The following is a 21,315-nucleotide window of genomic DNA, read 5'->3' as shown; positions in this document are numbered from 1 at the left end:
ATTCATGTCCCTCTTGATTAATTTTTTAATCAATAAAAATAATCAGATGGAATATTAAATGTACTGAATAGATAGATGTTATATTGACTATTATCATTTCACTTGTCCCTGCTCAAGGTGTCTAACTAATAGAGAACAACTTTATTTTACCCAGCTATCTAGATTTTATGACAGAATGCTTTTTATTTTGCTTACTGTACTTTTAGAAATTGATGTGTAACTCAATAAGAAAAATTATTTTAGTTGAATTTTTAAATTAGAAAGTTCTATTTTATTATGTAAAATATCTTCATATGGGTATACAAATTTTAGGCAAGTGCAATTCTACTAGTAAATTCAAAATTCTATATTAAGGTTAATGATAAAGAGGGCAATGTGAAAAGTATAATGAAAAAAGAATTTATGAGATCATTGCATTAGTAGTTTACTTTCCTAATTTCCCTTCTGAAATATTAGTTTTACCTCTATCTACAAAAAAATGATAAAAGTTTCTATGAAGGGAGCTAAGTATATAACAAAAAAATATAAAGCTAAGCACTACTATAAATCAATGGGAGAATTTTAAATTTCCTGAATTACTTAAGCACAGAATCCTATAGGCAGAATATCTGTCCAAAGAGTAACAAAAGAAAGTATAAGATATATTCAACTAAGTGGCACCAACTCAAAGTCGATTAAAAATTATTAGACACAATTACTTTTAGGAATACAGAAAATTAACCTAAAAATTTAGAAATATGTGGACCTCAAAAAAGTTTAAGAACAGATACACTGAGGCAAAAGTTCTTTCTTGTAGCAAACTGAAAATTGGCTTAACTTAGGAGGAAGCAACAATAATTACTTCATTTAAAGTTCTTGTTTCCAGGCATTAGTGGTCTTCAAGTCATGGTTCATGATCCTTAAAAAATATCAAATCAGATGACCATTGCAGGAAACTTCAGACAACAAAGAATGCCATGCACTGTGGTCACCTGTGGACAAATTTTTCTAAGAAAGTTTATCTCAAAAGTGATTTGTGTCTCAATTCTTTGGAAGTACCTATTGCTTTGTATTAATGTGGTCTAATTAAATATCTAGAAACGTCTCATTCTCTTTTCCAGTATATTTTTATAGAATAAAACACTACATGAAATACAATGTAAGTGAAAAATCATATAGATCTTTAACTAATGAATACATATTTAGGAATATGGCATCAACAAAGACCTTTTAAAATGGATTTGGTTGTATCTGTACAAATTACCAATGTTTGCAAGTGACTTACCTACTAGTATTGGCTCTGGGAAAGCAAGTATGGGATATTTGCAAGGCTGATGTAAATTGGTTCTACATTTTGGGTAGAAAATGTACTACCTATTTCCTCCCAGTAACCATATACATTATGTACAGTAAAAACTTTGATTAAAGTGTTTGGGGTGGAGGAGTGAGGCAATTTTCATACTTTAATTCTTAACTGAGGGTTAAGCTACAAAAATACTTTCCCCATAATGTTATTAAATTTGCTACTTTCCTGCTACTTTCATGTAAGTTAGATCTATAGATCACAACTATTAATTAACTCTTAGAAGATAATTCCAGATATTCTCATGCCTCTGCATCATTATTTACCATTATGAAATATCACAGATATACGTATAGAAGGTTGAGGACATGAATCCAAGAAATATATATTTAACCCTCGAAGTGCTTTTCTTTGTTTTTTTCCCTTAGAAAATTTCTAAGTGCATACCCCAATCACATCCCTTTCTATCTCTTCAAGAAGTAACTAATATTATGATTTTTTAAATAATAATTCCCTTGGTCTTCTTAGTAATTATCTGCTTGTTTTTGGACTCTATATAAAGGAGACATGCTGAAAGGTTTTTTTTTTTGACATTATTTTGCTCACTACTATGAGTGTGAGATATACCCATGTTAATGAGAATAACTGTTAGCTGTTTATTTATACTGTCCTTTGATGTTCCATTTAAGACTGTGCCACAGTTATTTATTCATTCTTCTATTAATGAACATGCAAATTATTTCTAATTTCTGGAAATTGCAAATTATGCTGATATAAACATTTTTGTATAGTCTTCTGGTACAAATGCTTTTCTTTTCTCAAAAATATTAGATATAAGGTATTGTCTTTTATTTTACAATTGTTTTCTTTTAACAAAATGGAATCTATGGGTAATTTTTATTTAATCTAGGTTTCTAGTCAATCAATACAAGTATACAATTCTTATGATGCTGAGCCTAGTGTTATTTATGCTACTATTTTAAAAATAATTGGGGTAATATTATATATAGGTCTTCTTGAATTTTCTCATTAAATGCCACTTTTAAGCATAGCTGGTTTGTATAATATGTGAATTTTTTCACTCAGAAATCATAAACCTCACTCATTAATAAATGAAATGATAAACACTGTAGTTTCCATCTATGAGATGCTATTACAACTTACTATTGTTAGGCATAGATATACTTGTCCTGTGGAAAACTGTATATACAAAAAGTGGAAGTATGATTATTTCCTTGGCAGCATATGTTTCACAACTAAAAGCCCAATCCTAGTTAATACCTACAGCAATATAGATAATTACTGAATTAATACACTCTACTTTTGTTTACACTTCTAAGACAAGGCAAAAAGATGTATATTAGTTTAAGAATATGTGTTTCCCTCGATTATATTCTCAGTAAATCAAAGTATATTTACATTTCCAGAAATCTTTGCAGCATGATAGCAAAGTCATATTTTATGTATTCTACTTCTAATTTAGAAAATTCTTATTTACATAGCTCAAAAATTAGCCTTGAAAATAGGAACATGCGCCAGAATTGAGTCTTCAACTAAAATTTACAGATCTCTATGTAAAATATGCTCTCTTGGCTTTGTTTCCAGAATACATACAGATGTACTCCTAATTGTAATTTAAGATTTATTTTTCACTTAAACAATTATACTATAAAGTATAGACCTTTAGTCTACAACACAGTAGGTCAATTTAAGAAATAAATCTTTCTATATAACCTTGTACATATCTTAACAGTCTCTTAACAACAACAACAAAAAGTTAATAGATAATACTATCTCCTACTTTTTCCCACAAAATTGTGCTAATATATCTAAATTAAGTAAAAATGAACTATGTTGTATTATCTATGGCAAATCAAGTGTCTACATTCTCATAAACTGCTCCATCAATCTTTACAAAACTAATAATATATTACCTTCTAAAATGAGTCATTCTAAGTCAGACCTTTCTCTCTTGCCCTCTGTGTACCTGAATACAATTCAACTTGAGGCTTTCAATACACAAACACTATACTGATAATGTTTACTAAGTTATGCTCTTTTTCTCCATATGTAATTACAACCTACCAAAAATATTTATGGTTAGAGTGAAGTCCCCAAAACATATCACATAATAGAAGGAGGAGAAATCTGTTCTGCTAAGCTGTTTCTTGGGTTCCCCATAAAAAAGGCAACCTCATCTATAAAATGTTTTCTAATAGATTATCGATATTGATCTTCAAAGGTAATTGCTACAGAGGATCTGTTAGTGTCTTGGTAATCCTGTTCATCTTTTATCACTTCTTTTGAATTCTACGCTCACCTTTCTTCCTAGTTCATCATCAACTATAACTGTCTCTTTTTAGCATCCATTCTATCTGTGAAAATAGCTAATCTGTATTTAATTTGGAACTGCAGGAAATTTTGCTATAGATCTCTGACAGTTCAAACAATTTAACAGACTTTAATTTAAATAGAACAAGAGTTGATTCACAGAGGCCCCAGAATTTTTGAAGACTATATGAAATTACTCTGTACTACCACTAAGTGGTGGAAAATGTATGAAAAACTGGCCTACATTACTTCTGGCTGCCTTCCACTGCCTGGTAAATTAGCCCATAGACATCAGTGAGTGTGAGCCATCATACCAGGTTCATCTTTCTATAATTTCTAAATAAATAAATAATAAATAAGTAAGTCCCGCAGGCAGATAGGAAGGACACTACCTGCAAAGCCGTCGTCGAAAACATCAGAAGCTGGCATAACACGTCCATTTAAACGGAAATGGGTTCTTTATTATTTAATCAGGACGGCTTCGGGGCGATTCATGAACCACTTATTGAATCACCGAGTTTAAGAAATCTGAAAAAAAATATTGGGAGTTGGTAAACACCATCTCCTGACTGATCAATAGCACCTAGTGTTTCAGAATGACATGAGAGACTTTTTACTCTATTGGCATTTAAAGGCCATGGAATTGTTTTCAGTTGAACATAGTGAATAGTGAATCTCTATAAATCATAGGAAACTCATTGTTAAAATCCACCATCATCTCTGGCGTATACAGTCACTAAGTAGAGAAAAGTATGCATTTTGTTGGCTGGGCTGCAGTTCCTAAACAATTCATCTTTCAAGATTTCTTTTTTCTTGAGAAGAGAAACTAGAATAAAATGTTATGAGTCTTTTTGAGCCAACTATAAAACATAAATGTAACCTCAATCCTGATCAAAATATCACAGGGTTTTTAAAAATATCACACATAGCTGTTAAAGCAATTAAGTCCACTGCATTAAGAAAAAGGAACAAAGAAATACAAGAAAATTACTATTATGTCTTTGTGCTCCAGTGAACTGACCTTTTTAAAGGGCCTTGTGTTTAAAAAACTTTTATTGCTTGGTCAGATTATAATCAAAGTTGTTTAGTTTTCTATTAGAGAGGGGGGAAAAATACCCAATCTTCTCCCAAATCTCTACCCATTGTCTTTCACATCTATCTTTTACTAATTGTTTTAACTTTATGAGCATTCCCAGGAGGACACACAAGAGAAACATTTTGATAAAATACCGGATAAATAAGCCCATTAGAACCCTGTCAACACTAATCATGCTTACACGTAGAAAATGCAAAGAGGCAATAAGGCTTACATAATGCTTTTTGGATTAATTCTTTCAATTAATTCAACGGAACAGTTTATTGCAACTAGTAATAATTTTACATCTCTCACCAAACCAGTGGTGATTTCTTAACTGTATTTTATCAGCAATTTAGGGATTCCCCTTTGGAGTGTTTTAATGGTCTTAATAATACTGTTTCAACTAGGCAGGGTCTGGCAAGAGATCACAGTTTGTCCTAGTACACAGTATACAGAGACAGTCCTAACAAATAGGACAGAGGAGAGAGAAATGGTACTTGGAAAAAAAAAAAAAAAGGAGGAAAGCCTTTGAAAATGCGCAGAAGTACTGAGCATGCATATGATGGACACTAAGATTCCATTATAAAAACATGAGCCAAGTCAAGGGAGAAATTCCAGATCTGGCTTGACTTCTGGGGAGAGCAGATCTTCAACAATGTTTAAAATTTAAGTAATATGATCATGTTAAAAACATATTAGAAAATGATATTGCTAGTGCTTTGTGTTAAAAACTACCAAAAGATGTCAAACAAATTCTCTGTGGTCTATCTATCTTAACAGCCCTTCACTCAGTTTTGGCACTAATCAAGTACAGTGTTATAATTTATCTATTACTAAGATCAAAAGTTGTTGGTTATAGTATGGTTATTCAGAAGAGTTACATCCTAAAATAAATTTCAAATTCCTTCAGTTTCACTAATACAGTAATTAATTCAAACGAGCCCATTTTAAACATTTATCTTTTGATCTTTGAGCAAAGCATTTGTGCTAGGTAATTTAAAATCTCTTGCTTGGGGCTTTTAAAAATATGTAATTATAAGTTTTCAGAATACGATCTGGCTATTAGCAGATATAAACCAGAATTTTAGTGAATAATGTTATACTATATAACCTATCTGAATTTTTAAAATTTTACATTACAATCATGTTAAGGTGAACTTGAACAAAGACAATTTTTAAAGAGAACTTCTGTTGCTCACCTGTTTATATATAACTCACTTTTTCACAGAGTATTTCATCTCTTCTCCCCAAGAAAAAAATGGCACAAAACAGCTGAAGGTAATGATAGAGTAATAAAGCTTGAAACCTTGATACTATTTAAAATAATAATATTTACCATTTAATGAAATGTCTATTAAGTGTTTTTTATAAATTATAGCATTACACATAATTAGTTATATAACAACCAGATAATGTGTGTATTATTACCTAAACTCATTTAACAAATGGAGTCACTGATGATTAGAAAGGTAAAGTTATATGTCACACAGTTAGAAAGTGTGACATAAGTCGACCAGTTTCTGAAGTTCAATCCTGAAGCCCTATGCTATGCAGGTGAGAAGTGGAAGAACATCTGCTTTCCTAAACATAGTTATATCTGAGCTAATTTATATTCTTCATATTTAAACAACCAGATGCTTGGAATATAGATTATGGGACCAGCAAAGAAGTTCCCAAACTGTAGAAAAGATTAGTCACTTAATAAATTTTCAAAGACAAATTTTCATTTTCTCATGTTCATTTCCTGGGTGTTTGATTTTTTTGTTGTTGTTGTTTGTTACTATTAGATACTTTGGCCTTCCTATAGAACTCAGTTTTTTAACAACAAAATGAAATATGCAATCACTGAATTAAAGTTTGGCTTATGCTCTATTTATTAAATTATGTAAATCTAAATTCTTATGACATTGCTTCCCATTTATTGAACATTTCTAACACTCACATCATCAACCCCTCTTATAACCTAGCTCCAGTTCCTCTAATCTGTTCAGTTTGTGTTCTGTTTGAGTATGAAGGAAAACCTTTGCCACAATGATATATTAAAATATTTTGGGAACAGCCTGAAATATCACTGGACCCTATAAAACTTACTCATTATGCAAAGTTTAAAGCACTACATACTAGGCTTCTATCAGTGGCTTGCTTCTGGAGCAATTCATCATCACTCTCCAGAGATTACTTACTCTAGAAAGCTGGTGATATAGTCTCGACTGCAGGCAGACCAGGAAAAAGGATTGGTATTTGCAGTAATGTGAGCTGCCATAAGTTTTGCTGCTTCATGACCTTTCGTCCCACAAGAATTTCCAATTCCATCATGGTTCATACCAAAACTGTTTTAACAAGGAATAAACATAAGAAACATAAAAGAAAAAAATTAGAAAAAAGTAAAACAAATAAACCCTCAATACATCCTTTATTTTCTTATTTGATCATTTATTAGCCTTATCAACATATGGCTTCCATCAGGATGGACCAGATCCTCTAAGGAAATATAGGATTAAAGTTAAAGAGACTAAGGAATAATTTAATGATGCAATATATTTCTAACTCTCTTTAAATGTATCATATACTCTCACATATTATCTCATATGATACAATCTCTCCTTGAACAGACAGGGGATTCACATTAATTCTCAACTTACAGATGAGAAAAACTGGGATTTAGTAAAGACAATTGACCTGTCCAAGATCATACAGCTAGTAAGTGCTGAAATTCTTAGTAGAATCTACCTTTAACATGCTAGAGTTCAAGCTACCTCCCTATGCTGACTCCAAAAGGGAATAATGAAAAGATAGTTAACGATTCACAGAGTTCTAAGTTAAAGGGCAAACACAGTTCTTTTATTAATATGGGTAAAGAAGAATTAAATACATATGTAATTTATGTTTGTGTGTATATATGTTTACAAAACACCTTTTGAAAAAAATCTTGATACATTTAAGAATTATGTATCACACAATCCCTTTCTCTACCACAGTCTCCCTTGGTTTTTCAAAGCTTTTCTTTGTAATTTTTTTCCTGTGTCCTGTAGCTGTGCTTAGTACTATCAATGTGATCTGAAAACATATCTCAATGACAAATTACAAAATTTTTCTGTAAAGGATACACCTACTGCATATGAATAAATTACAGCTTTCCTTCACAAGAAGCCAAAGTTTAGGTTGAAAATCACTTTAAAAACATCACTATTGTCTCCACTGTGTCATTCTAATAAATGCACCATGATAGGTGCTCAGAGAAATAAGTAATTTATGTGACATGAGGATAAAATAGATAAGGATAGTTGCTGGAGGAAAATTTGGAAGGATAGTTGAGAACAGATAAGTACAAGATAATAAATGCAAATAAATACTAATACTTTTGGCAGTGTACAGACTTCGATGATTTTTCAGCAAGAGTAAGAGTACCTGACTTACATGGAACTGATCTGTATTTTAGACAGGTCATTATAGTAATTCTGTGTTGGAGACACTGGAGTGGAAAGAGAATGGAGCCAGGGAGCACAGATAGAAGATGATAACCAATTGTGAAATGATGTAAGTCTGGACTAGGGCACTAGATAGAGAAGTGGGATTAGATTTGAGACATGTTCAGGAAACTGAATGAATTGGCCTACATAAATACAATACTAAAGAGCTATAAAAAAGATACATGATATATCCATATATGGGGAGCAGGGAGAAGGAACTAGTAATTCAGGTGTGGGAACTAATATAAGCAAAGGAAGAGAAGTATATGAGACCTCCTAGATTAAAATACCAAATAACTTCCCAAGAACATCAATACTTAGTCTTCTCCTGTTTGACATAAATATACTAAAATCAACATCTCTGAAGGGTCTTCTAGGAACACAGTGGTGGAGTTCACTGTTTGCTGAATTAGACCCATATTCTGTCAAAACAATCAGCTACATATTTACAGAAAAAGCTCCTTACTGTAAATTTATAATTCAATAAACAATATTCTATATTTCTCTCAAAAGTTAATGTTACTGTATGAATACTGCTATGATTCTTTTCAAATGATGATAGTTTTAAGAATATTATTTCCTTTTATCAGCAGTCTCATACATATCCCTGAGGCATGTTAAGATAGGTGTACGCAGGCACAGATGGCTTTAAGAAAATCATTTTTGAGATCCTCAACTTCCTTATGTATTCTTTTCTAAAAAAAGAAAAGCTTTTCTTTTTGAAATCATATTTCTCCCATCTTACAAAAGAAAAACTTATTTTTCCCCCATCCATAATTTTATAATAGTTCATTGCCTTGGGATATAAGAATATGGGTGTTAAGGAAAAAAGCAATTGGAAACATTTGGAGTCAGGATGAGAAAAAGAATGGCTTTAATGATTGAATAACAAATGTAGTTTCTTGCTTTCACCAAGTTTACAAGAGGGCATAGTCAAATTAATAACCAATAGGTTGTTACAAATTCTGATGGAAGATCATAATGGTTATATTTGGACAAATAATTCAAAAGGAGTTCAAAGAACTGAGCGATATTTCTATAATAAACTTCTTCCATCTATCTATTTATTTATGTGAATAAATTTTCTTAGCATTCACATCTATAGGAACAAAATAAATCAAATTGGTGCTAAAATTCTGCCTCATTCTAGCAATACAGAGATAACTGCAAAAATTGAAAACATACATCTAAATATACATGTTCTAACAAAAACTTTAATTGTGTATTAAAATTTGTAATATTACATGCTCTTCTGATCATTCATTAACTAATGATTATAATGTAATGAACATATGATCCAGAAAAAAAATTTTTTATGATCACAGGAAATTTTAAAAATGCAACTGCAATTTAAATATTTTTGTTATAGTGATATTTGATATAATTAAAATAATTTTAAGCATAAAACATTTAAAATATATTAAGAAATATTAAAATATACATTAAGATTAATATTCCTGGAGGGAAAGAGGTACATACATATTGAATTAAAGAAGGAGGAAAAAGATGTAAATTTTAACTATAAAAGAAGAACCTGTTTGTGTAATTTTTAAATGCATGATGACAGTTACCAAATTGCTATGGCAATTAGATTTGCTCAGGCATACTTAAAGGAGGTTTTTATTTACATACAAACTTTTGCAAAGTTCCAGCCTTTGAAATTACTTAGGCATAAGATAAAAAATTTTGGACCTCAACTGAAAAATAAGTAATAGGGTATATAGTTTTTAAAAATTCTTTCAGAAGTACATGAGAGAAAAGATTTGAAAACTAATGAACTCAAGTATTTGAAGGAGGAAATCTTAAATTCTATTTATACTTGTAATCTTTATAGTTTAGGTGTCAGATGCAGATAGCTGTCATAAGGATTTAGGTTTCAGCTGTCTAAAAGAATGTATACATTTGCAGCTTATATATAAAACATAAGAAATCCAAGAAATAACCTAACCAATGTCAATTAGTTCACTGACAGTAACACATAGTGAAATGGGAGTTTACAACTACCATTCACGACATCAGCTTCAAAAGATCCCTATAGTAGGCCAACTAGGTTGGAGTATATATATATACATATATTTTAAAGATAAGTTCCTTCCTCAGATAACTCAATCAGTGAAGAGTTTGGCAAAAAAAGTGAAACTTACTAGTGGTCAGAGAAAATAAACAAGAGTCCACTTTAAAACCATCATACTGGAAAATTACAATGCTACCTAAGACTAGGTGTTGGCAGTGGTGTAGAGAAACTGTAATCTTAGTACACAACAGTTCTAGTGTGGTCAGGCAGCTGTTTCAGAGCACAATTCAGCAGTATTTGGTTAAATTAAATGGGAGATACACCATGACCCAGCAATCCTATTCTTGGAGAGATATCCCAGTAACATTCCCAGAGGGAACATGTATGGGGATGTTCATGACAGGATTGTTTATGATAGCAAAGAGTTGAAGACAGTCTAGGTGTTTGACACCGGGGAATAGGTAAGAAAACTTTGGCAGATGTGTTATTATGAAATACTAAGCAGAAGTTGGAAGCAGCAGACAAGATGTATGTCCATGTATAAATACAGTTAGATCTTAAAAACTGTGAACAAAAAATTAAGAAAAGGAACAAGATTTATAGCAGTAGATCACACATGTAAACAAAAATTACATACACATTAACAACAAAGAAAGGCCAAGGAATTGTTCCAGATTAAAGACTGAAGGGCTATAACCAAATACAATGGGAACTGGAATTGAGGGGGAGGGAGGTTAAAAAGAACATTGCTAGGACAACTTAGGAAATGTAAAGATGGCCTGTATATTGGATAATAGTAGTATATCAATGTTAAATTTTCTAATTTGATAATTGTACCGAGGTTATGTAAGAGATTATCTTCTCTTCTTAGGAAACAGATGCTGAAAATAAGGGATAAGAGGTATGTCTACAACTTCCAAATAGTTCAGGAAAAAAATACATGTACACATACTAAAAGAGACAAAGAAATGTTGCAAAATAGTAACAATTTTTTAATCTGAGTCAAGTGCACATAGGAAATCTGTCTACTATGCCAAATTTTCCGTAAGTCTCAAAACTTAAAAAGTGAACAAATAAACACATATATATACAAACAACCTGCAATTTTTTGCAAGGATACATATGAATTCAAATATAAATATCATATTTATTAAATGAACTATCTGGGAGGGAAGACATGGAAGTAGGGAATGGGAATATAGAAATTAAATAAATGAAAAAATAAAATATATACACACACACATGTTAAACAAGAAGGTTCCTTGCTGGGACTGATAGTGACGTTGCACCAAGAACAAAGGATGGATAGATAGATGAAGATAAAGATGTCTGATAGATACATAAATAGATAGATGCTAAATGTAATATAAACTCCTAAGTCTCTACTCTTGAGTTTCAAAAATAATAATTAAAAAAGAAAGAATAAAAGAGAGTTTGGTAAACCTGGGGTCCACCGAGATAAGTGAACAGTGGTAACAAGAGAATACTTCCATGGTTCGTTTTATGTATTTAAGAAAACATTTCAGATCAGGTAATGATTCTCACTTGTGGAGGACTTAAGAGAGAGAGGGAGATTGGGAGAGACAGTCTTCCTTAGGCCTCTTGTGATTTTCCCACGTTTTGCTGAGCATGCCAAGTCCTGCAAGCTCTGCTGTTAACCCAGGCCATTCCTCCAGATAACTCTGAGAAATGAGGTAACATCTCCTCCTGGACAAGAGTAGATTTACTTACTACTTGCTATGAAAGTAGTAGATTGCCCAAGCTCAGTGTTTCTCAGCTTTGATGCAAACCCACTGCATGTGTGGCATTTATCCAAACCGTATTGTATTGCCTACATGAGATTTGAGGCCAAAAGGAACCAAAATAAATATGCTGATGCTCATGCTGCTTGCTGTGCTGAATTAATGAAGTCCTTTGTCTCTGACCCAGGAATCTCATGTCTTTTGTTAGCATCCATGCAAAAGTAATAGGCTAACTTGTTAGCTTAAAAGTAGTGTAAAATCAAATCTCAAATCCAGTGAGAAGTTTGTAGTTGATTAGGATTTCATACCGAATTATGGAAAGCTAAGTAATCCTAAAGGCTTCAAAATTAGTCTTAATATTTCAGGAAATGAAGCCCAAAATTTCAAAAATAAATAACTATTAAAACAAAGTAAGCTTTTTGTTTTGTTTCTTTCCTGGAAGATAAATTGTAAGTTGAAGATTTTCAACTGAACCTCACAGTGGATACAAGTAAAAGACCAGAGATTCCTTTCTCATATCTTAGTATTTCTGATTCTATCTCAAAAGTTTAAAGGATATTCTTATTTCTATGTTATTCAGTAAAAAGTTCTCCCCCTTTTTTCTCTAAGACATCACCAAAAAGCAGTAAGAAAAATAAGAAACAGAAATTCAAAATCTATATTTACTGAAAGGTAGGAAACTTCTAAAACTATAAACCACAATATCATAATATATGTGGGAGGATGGCTGAATACGGAAAACTCAGAGAGGAATGCAGAAAGACACAGAGGGGACAACAGTAACTGATCTAAAGCTAAAACAAGCCAAGCATGTTCTCCAAAGCTAAGTGCAACAATCTGAGGAACAAAATCAACAGTAGTTTCCTACAGAGTAAGGGTGCAAAAACTGTTGAAATATACACTCTTATTATAATTGTCAGAAGAAGAGTAGATTGGCCTAACTGGGGAGCCATACAAACCATATTTGTAGGAATCAGTCTGTCAGTGAGGAAAGGTGAAAGAGAGATTGTACCTTATCAGTACTTTTTAAAGAGATACAGTAGTGTTAAAGAATTTGAATTTGAATCACATACAATACTGTATATCACTAACAAATATCTGCTGAGAAAGTAGTTCTGGCCCCTACCCAACATAAACCTTCTAACAAGCAGTTCACCTAGAAAAATCAAACTCATTCAAAGACACGTGATTCAAAAGGAATAAGAGGTGCATCTATTAATGTATTAAATGATTTTTTTTAAAGAATAGGAAAATACAACTAGAATGAGGGGCACTCAGTGGAAAAAATGTTGCTACAGGAAAGATAATAATTGGACAAAAATGAAGTTGAACAAACTTGATGAAACCATCACTTTATAAAAATGAGAATTCAGTGCAGAGATACAAGTAATCAGGGAAGAGATGAAAACATGAACTGTGAGGAAATCCCTTGGAGGGTGGAGGCAAGGGGGAATAAAACCATCACAGGAGAAAGGCCATGCTCAGGTGGCAAAAGAAAGAAAAAAAAAGGGTAACTGCTAAAACATTCCTCACAAATGAAAAGAGCAAGCAAAATGAAATTGGACAAGGAGTTTAAAAGGATCAAAGGAATCCAATATATGGATCACTGTTGTCCCCAAAGAGAAGAATCAAAATAATAAACAGAAAGTAAAGTGGTTTAAAAAATACAAGAAAAGTAGTAGGAAATAAAAACTGCTAAAATCTTATGAAATGTGAACTATTCTATGTCCTAGGAAAGACTGACACAGATGAATCCACCCTGAGCCAAATCCTAGTAAACTTACTGGACATCAAAAATAAAATATATTCTGGGGAATCAGGGCAAAAGAACAAATTACCTGTAATAGTAAAACAATTGGATTAACCTCAGATTTCTCTATGGTGATATTTAATACCAACATACCATGAAGTAGTGCCTAGGAAGATTTGTGCATCCAGCCAAAACTGAGTATAAAATCATTTGAACAAGAACTCAAGAAATAGAGGCCATATGAATCATTCTTACAAAAACTGCTATAAGAAAATTAGAAGGAAATAAAAACTGTTATCTCTACCAACTTAAGAAATAGAACATTTTCAGAATAAAGCCTTGCCTCTTATATTTGCCTTAACAATTATATTCTTCCTCTTCTGAGAACCACTATCCTGATTTCTGTGGTAATCATTCCCTATGCACCTCCAAACCTCTATATTACCTGATGTTGAAATCTATAAAAGTGGAATCACATTGTATACAGTCTTTGAAAACTTGCTTCCTTTATTCAACAACTTGTTAGAAACTGTTATCTGTGCTGAGCTGTCTAGCTATATACATAACCCATCTTCACTGCTATATAGGTTTCCTCATATACATACCATTTAATTATCTATTCTGTGATGAAAGATTTGGGGGTGGCTCCTAGTAGGGGGCAACTACGGACAATGCTGCTATAAGCATTCTTAAACATAACTCATAGTCACATATATATGAGTATCTCTAGAACAGTTTCTAAAACTTTTGGTTTCAGGATCCTTTTCACTCTTAAAAATATTGATGACCCCAAAGAACTTTTGTTTACGAGGCTGTATGTAGTGATATTTATCATATTAAAAATTAAAATTGAGAAAATTTAAAAATAGTTATTAATTCTTTTAAAGTAATAATAAACCCATAAATAACCATTTAAATTTTCAAAATCTTCAGAAATAAAACAATGTCAGTGAGAAGAGTAATATTGTTTAATTATATTTTTGCTAATCTCTTTAGTTTCTGGCTTACTAGAAGACAGCTAGAGTCTCATACCTGCTTTTTCATTCAATCTAGGGTGGTTTTTGTTTTGATTAAAGTATATGATGAAAATATGGAGTCACACTCATATACAGTTGGAAAAGGCAAGAGTATTTTCACAGCCCTTTCAGATAATTGTAAATTTTTTAATACTACAATAAAACTTGACAACTAGTAGTTTATTTTTAAAAGGTTAGCTGCAGTGTGGGTTCTGAAACCATTATCAATGATCTTTTGTTGTCCCATTTCATTAGTATCACCAATCTCATTGGAAAAATCTTTAAGTATGAGGAAACTGTCAAGCTCATACTGACAGAACTTTTCCTAAATTTGAACTTCTGCTCACAAGTTCCAGTTTAGTCACTGGCAATATACAGTGTCAGTTGTTTTCCTTGAATAATAAGCTCATCTGTTCACTTTTCAAGTGTATTTCTGTCAACTACCCATAGATTCTCGTTTGTTCTTTTAAATAAAAAGTGTGTTCCAGGAGTAAATCAGCTAGTTCAATTTAAACAATTGTACAAGTGTTTTTCATTATGACAACCATCAGACTAAGATATGGAGCGAAAAGTGCTTTACATACTTTCCATTTTGTAATATAGATGATTTGATAAAAGATGTACTTAAGGATCATGATTCAATAAAGTCAATAATCTTTCTGCTTCATCATTCTTAAGTGAAACTGGCAAGATGGGGAAAAATACGACTATTAGTATGGTTGCCTTGACTCATGCTAAAGTGCCAGTACATACCCATCATTGCTTTTGCACAATCAGTATAAACATCAACAGTTTTCTTTTTAAGGCAAGTTAAGTCTTAGTATTATTATGAAAATAGTTTTAATCTGAAAGTTCTTTGAGAATCCCAGGGTCTATTGACCACAATTTGAGAATCACTGCTCTAGGATATATGTAGAAAATAAATTATTGGGTCATGAGTTATATAAAATTTCAACTTTACTAGATAATATCTAACAGATTTCAAAGTGGTTGCACCAATCTCACCTGTATTATAAGAATTCCAGTTGTATCACATTTTCACCAATATTTGGTATTGTCAGACTAAGCATGATGGATATAATTTACATTTTCCTGATTGTTAATCAGGTTGAATATCTTTATATATATACATATATCGACCATTCGGATTTCTTCCTTTGTAAAATGTTCAAGTACCTTGTACATTTTATGTGGTAAGAATTCCTTATATCAACTATATCAGCTGCAAACATCTTTTCCTATGCTGTGTCCTATCTTCTCATTTTAAGGTATCTTTTGATTAAGTTTACAATTTTAATGTAGTTAAATTTGCTAATCATATACTTCATGATTAGTGATCTTTATGTCTTGTTTTAAAAAAAATCCTTCTTTACCCCAAGGTCATGGGGATTTACCTCTACAATGTGTTCTAAAACCTTTAATAGTTTGATTTTCACATTTAGGTATTGTTGGGTCCTATGGTAAAAGTATATTTAGTTTTATAAGAAAATGTCAAACTGTCTTCCAAAGTGACTGTTAATAATAAATCCTAAGGTTATGTATGGCTTGACACAGGGATCCATTTTCACATGTTACTTCACCAAGCAGAAAGTATTTTTTAATATTTTGTTTGGTTCACAATCCTAAGCATATGATCAGAGTTTAATAATTGGGGATGATGACTTAGAGGCTTAGTGAACGAAAAATCTACAGCTGACATTTAACTCACATAAACTGAGGAGACTCACAAGGTTAAAATGCAGATCTAATAAACATTCTCTGATTAAGCATGGACTACATAGAATTTGACACTCCATATTCACCACAATGAACTTCACTTTTTTTCTGCACTTCTTGCAATGACTGTAACTAGAGATATGTAACTCATAAGTACAGGAATGCTCAACTCTGCTTATGGGTTCTGGGATCCATTTTATTCACTGAGAATTTAAAGAGATTGAAGCCAATAGACTTGTGGAACAGCATCAAATATGGCATGTTGTCCAGTTCAGTTCCAGTTTTTTAGGTAACTGTAGTTGTTGGGCTCTGGTCCTATTTCTTGTGGAAAAAAACACTATCTTACACCTGAGATCCTTGTTTATTTCATCTGCTCCTGAAATTCTGAGACCCTGACCAGTATTCCAATTCTTTTTGAGGAGGAATTTAATTTGGCTTCGGGGTATTAAAGCCCTAGGTATGTAACTCAGGTTGCCTTATGCTTCACCCTCTGCGATACATACTTATAGAAATCCACAGGACTTCCCTGATATTGACAATTTTCTGACTGAATTTTTATCTAAACACTGCTGGCAGACTAAACTAGTAAAGTTCTCACAACATGAGTTGGATATAATGTGCTTAATTAGTTACCATAATTTAAATAGACTCCTGTTGGTTATACAGCAGGGTGTATTGGGAACTAGTCCAATTTAGAAAATAAAAGCTTATGACTGTAGCATAGGAACACATAGTTGATTTATTCGAGTTGCTTTATTCAAGTGTTATTTTACCCATGGTTTTGTGTGCTTTTGTTAAGAACTACTGATGCTTAAGCATTGTGCTCTCAGCAGAAATATAAGGTCAAGGCCAATGAGACAGAAAAGACAATAGCTATGGTGTGTTGTTAAAAGGAAAAAGTTGATGTGATTAGGTTTGTTTGTCAGGCTTGATCAAAAACTTCAGTAGTTTAATTTCTGTAGGAAAAATGATTTTGAAATAATGAGTTGAAAATCTGGCTTCTAATCAATTTTTTCATATGCAGATAATATTTTTAAATATAATTTTAAATAACACAGAATCTTAACAACTGCAACTATGTCATTAGAGGGGGAAAAAAGGCACTCTATTCATTTGGCCTGATTTCATCACCCACCCTATCCAGCAAAGTTTCTCTTCTGTGGGGCATAGTACTTCCTGGATGGTCCTTCTCTCCAAAGCTCAACCAAGGTTCTTGACTTCACCTCATGTGAGTACAGATGTTCATTCAGTGCATGGAGAAACAATCAGGAATCATAAAAATTGCCTGTTAACTTATCAATGCTATTTTAATATAAAGGCTAATTAAAACTCTATCAGGTATTTTTTATGGAAACTGACATTAAGATTCCAAAATTAACATAGGAAAGTAAAGGCTCAGGAAAAAACCAAGAGGGTGTTGAAGAAGGAGGGGATAACCTCAATATCTGTTATAAAACTAAAGTAATTAAAGCAACATGTCCTCACACAGGGAATCTTTGAAAATAACAATAATAAAAGGTATGAAATAAAAATGGAACAATATTAACATTTGTTAAATCTGAATGGTGTGCACATGGATGTCTGTTACAATACACACACACATAGACACACACACAGAATATTTCAAAGTAAAACATTTTAAAAGAAAATCTTTATATAGTTAATTACATGTATCTGAATATATAAAGAATACTTTGTTCTAAAACTCAGCAATTAAATTTTCCTTTCAGACCAATTATATAAGATAGCTAACTCAGCTTTGTACAATGACTTAGTTCTATAGTTCTGAAGCTAATTTTGGGTACCTTTAAACATTTTACTTCACAAATAATGGTATAAATTATTACTATATGTCCAGGATAACTTACATAAGCCTATTTAACCTATTTTACAGACTAAATCTGTGCCTCTGAAATAGAAAATAGTATATGACAACACTGTTGGAATTAACAAGCAAAATGGAATATATTTTAAGTTTTTTCTGTAGAATTAATAATACTTGAAGAAGAGCAGGTTTATCAAAGAAAAAGATAAGTAAAAGTTACTGAAGTTCTAAAAGGCACTTGTACCTATTATCAAAAAGTCCTGTAGGTAAATGGTTTTGATTCTTTTATATCTAAATATAAAAATTTGTGTTTTTCTTACTTTCCCTCATAAAGATATACCATGAACACTACATAACCTCAGCCTAGTAGTTTTGCCTTTTTTTTTGGCTTACAGGTAGACTTCCAGCTGCAAAATAAATGAGTTTGAAATGGGTATGAAATGTACAGTATGGAGAATATAGTCAATAATTATGTAAAATCTTTGTATGGTGACATATCATAACAAGACTTATTGTGGTGATCATTTTGGGATATATAGAAATACCAAATAACTATGTTGTATAATAGGAACTAACATAGTATTGGAGGTCAATCACACTTCAAAAACAAAATTATAGAAAAAGAGATCAGATTTGTAGTTACCAAAGGTAGAGGGAAGGGCAGGGAAAACTGGATGAAGGTGGTCAAAAGATACAAATTTCCAGTTATAAGATAAATAAGTACTAGGGGATGTAGCAACATGATAAATATAATTAACACTGCCATATGTTATATATGGAAGCTGCTAAGAGAGTAAATCCTAAGAGTTCTCATCACACACAAAAATTTTTCTATTTCTTTAATTTTGTACCGATATGAAATGATAGAAATTTATTAAACCTATTGTGATGATTGCTTCACGATGTATGTGTCATACCATTATGCTGTATAACTTAAACTTATACAATGCTATATGTCAATTATATCTCAATAAAACGAAGAAAAGAAGAATACAAAAAAAAACCCCAAAAAACTGTGTGATTTAGAAGATGTTCTTGAAGCAACTGACCAAGAGATGGAAAATTGGGAGGGGATCAGACAAGATGGTGGAGTAGAAAGACCCTGAGTTCACTTCCTCTCATGAGCACACCAATATCATAGTCATCTGCAGAACAACCAGTGATATAAAAGACAGGAACATACCAGAAAAGACCTTCTACACCTAAAGACATAAAGAAGGAACAACAATGAGACAGGTAGGAGGGGCAGACTCGGGATATAATCAAATCCTATACCCTCTGAGTGAGCAAATCACAAACTGGAGAATAATTATATTGCAGAGATTCTCCCAGAAAAGTCAGAGTTCTGAGTCTTACATCAGGCTCCCCAGCCTGGGTATCCTATACCAAGAAGACAATCCAACAGAGTGCTTGACTTTGAAAACAAGCCAGTGTTTAATTTGGGAAGTCCCACAGGACTGAGGGAAATAGAGACATCACCCTAAAAGTGTGCACACAAAATCTCACATGCACCAAGACTCAGGGAAAAAGAAGTAATTTGATAGGAGCCTGGACTAGACCCATCCACTAGTCATGGAGAGTCTCCTGGAGAGGTCGGGGTGGCTGTGGCACAACCTGGGGACACAGACATGGTGGCAGCCATATTTGAGAACACTCTACCATGTGAACACTGCTGTCAGCAGCTGCCATCTTGAGTCATTAGCATCATGACCTGGTCCCACCCAACAACCTGTTGGTGCCAGTGCTAGGACATCTCAGGCCAAACAACTAAATGAGCAGGGACACAGCCCCACACATCAGCAGAGAGACTACTTAAAGACTTCCTGAGCCACCAACTGCTGCTAGACACAACCCTACCCACCAGACGGTTAAGACCCAGCTCTATTCACCAGCTGGCAGGTATAAGCCTTGCTCTCCAGGAAGCCTGCACTAGCCTCTAGTCCAGCCTCACCCACCAGAGGGCAGACAACAGATGCAAGAAAATTGTGATACAACAGCCTGTAAATCCAGCCCACTCACAGCTCACAAGACCCTACCCTGGACCAGCTGGGCCCCAAACACAGCTATGTCAAGAACACCTCTACCCTAGTAATCTGAAACAAGCTCTGGGATACCTGGGCCCTGCAGCCAGACTCTAGGAACCAGCTCTTCTTGCCAGCAGTCCAGCACTAACCCTAGGATTTGGCTTTACCTGCTGGTGGGCAGGCAACAGCCCCAGAGTCTTTGGGACCCTGATTCCACACACCAGTGAGCCAGCACTAGCTCTGGGTCTCATAGGGTTCTGCAGCCAGTTGCTTCATGACCAGGCCCCACTAGACAGTAGCCAGCAGCATCCACACAAAGCATGGCCTATCAACCAACTAACTGGGCTAGGGGCCACTGAAACCTACCAGACCACCAACATAGTCAGCCTGCTGCAACAGAAAGACCAATGCCGCTCTCTTAGCGGAAACCCCAAGAGCATACAGCTTGGTTGATTGGAGGGGAGTACACTGTTGGGACACAATAATAGTAGGGGACTTTAACACTCCACTTACATCAATGGACAGATCACCTAGACAGAAAATCAATAAGGAAGCACAGGCCTTAAGTAACACATTAGACTAAATGGATTTAATTGATACATGTAGAGAATTCTAACTGAAAGCAATAGAATGCACATTCTTTTCAAGCGCACATGGAACACTCTCCAGGATAGATCACATGCCAGGCCAGAAAACAAGCCTCAGTAAATTTAAGAAAATTGAAATCATATCAAACATCTTTTCTGACAACAATACTATGAGACTAGAAATCAACTACAAGAAAAAAAAAACTGCAAAAAAATAAACATGCAAATTCATGGAGTTTAAACAATGTGCTACTAAACAACCAATAGAACACTGAAGAAATTAAAGAGGAAATTAAAAAATATGAGACAAATGAAAATGAAAACACAATGATCCAAAACCTATGGGATACAGGACAAGCAGTTTCACGAGGAAAGTTTATAGTGATACAAGCTTACACAGGAAACAAGAAACATCTCAAATAAACGACCTAACCTTACACCCAACCCAACTGGAGAAAGAGAAAAAACAAAACCCAAAGT

The 21,315-nt window shown here is 33.2% G+C and overlaps 1 protein-coding gene across 1 annotated transcript in view; it reads right to left on the bottom strand.

The window, feature by feature from the left end:
• Window positions 1–21,315, bottom strand: part of ADAMTS6 (ADAM metallopeptidase with thrombospondin type 1 motif 6) — a 254,223-nt gene that overhangs the window by 112,827 nt on the left and 120,081 nt on the right. Inside the window, exon 9 of the mRNA XM_015245058.3 lies at window positions 6,875–7,021. Coding sequence (XP_015100544.1) covers window positions 6,875–7,021 — 147 coding nt within the window. The remainder of the gene's footprint in view (window positions 1–6,874; window positions 7,022–21,315) is intronic.

This window comes from Vicugna pacos, chromosome 3, assembly GCF_048564905.1.
Source record: "Vicugna pacos chromosome 3, VicPac4, whole genome shotgun sequence".
NCBI lineage: Eukaryota > Metazoa > Chordata > Mammalia > Artiodactyla > Camelidae > Vicugna > Vicugna pacos.
Note: the sequence above shows the minus strand (reverse complement) of the source record. Positions and strands in the feature narration are given on the sequence as shown.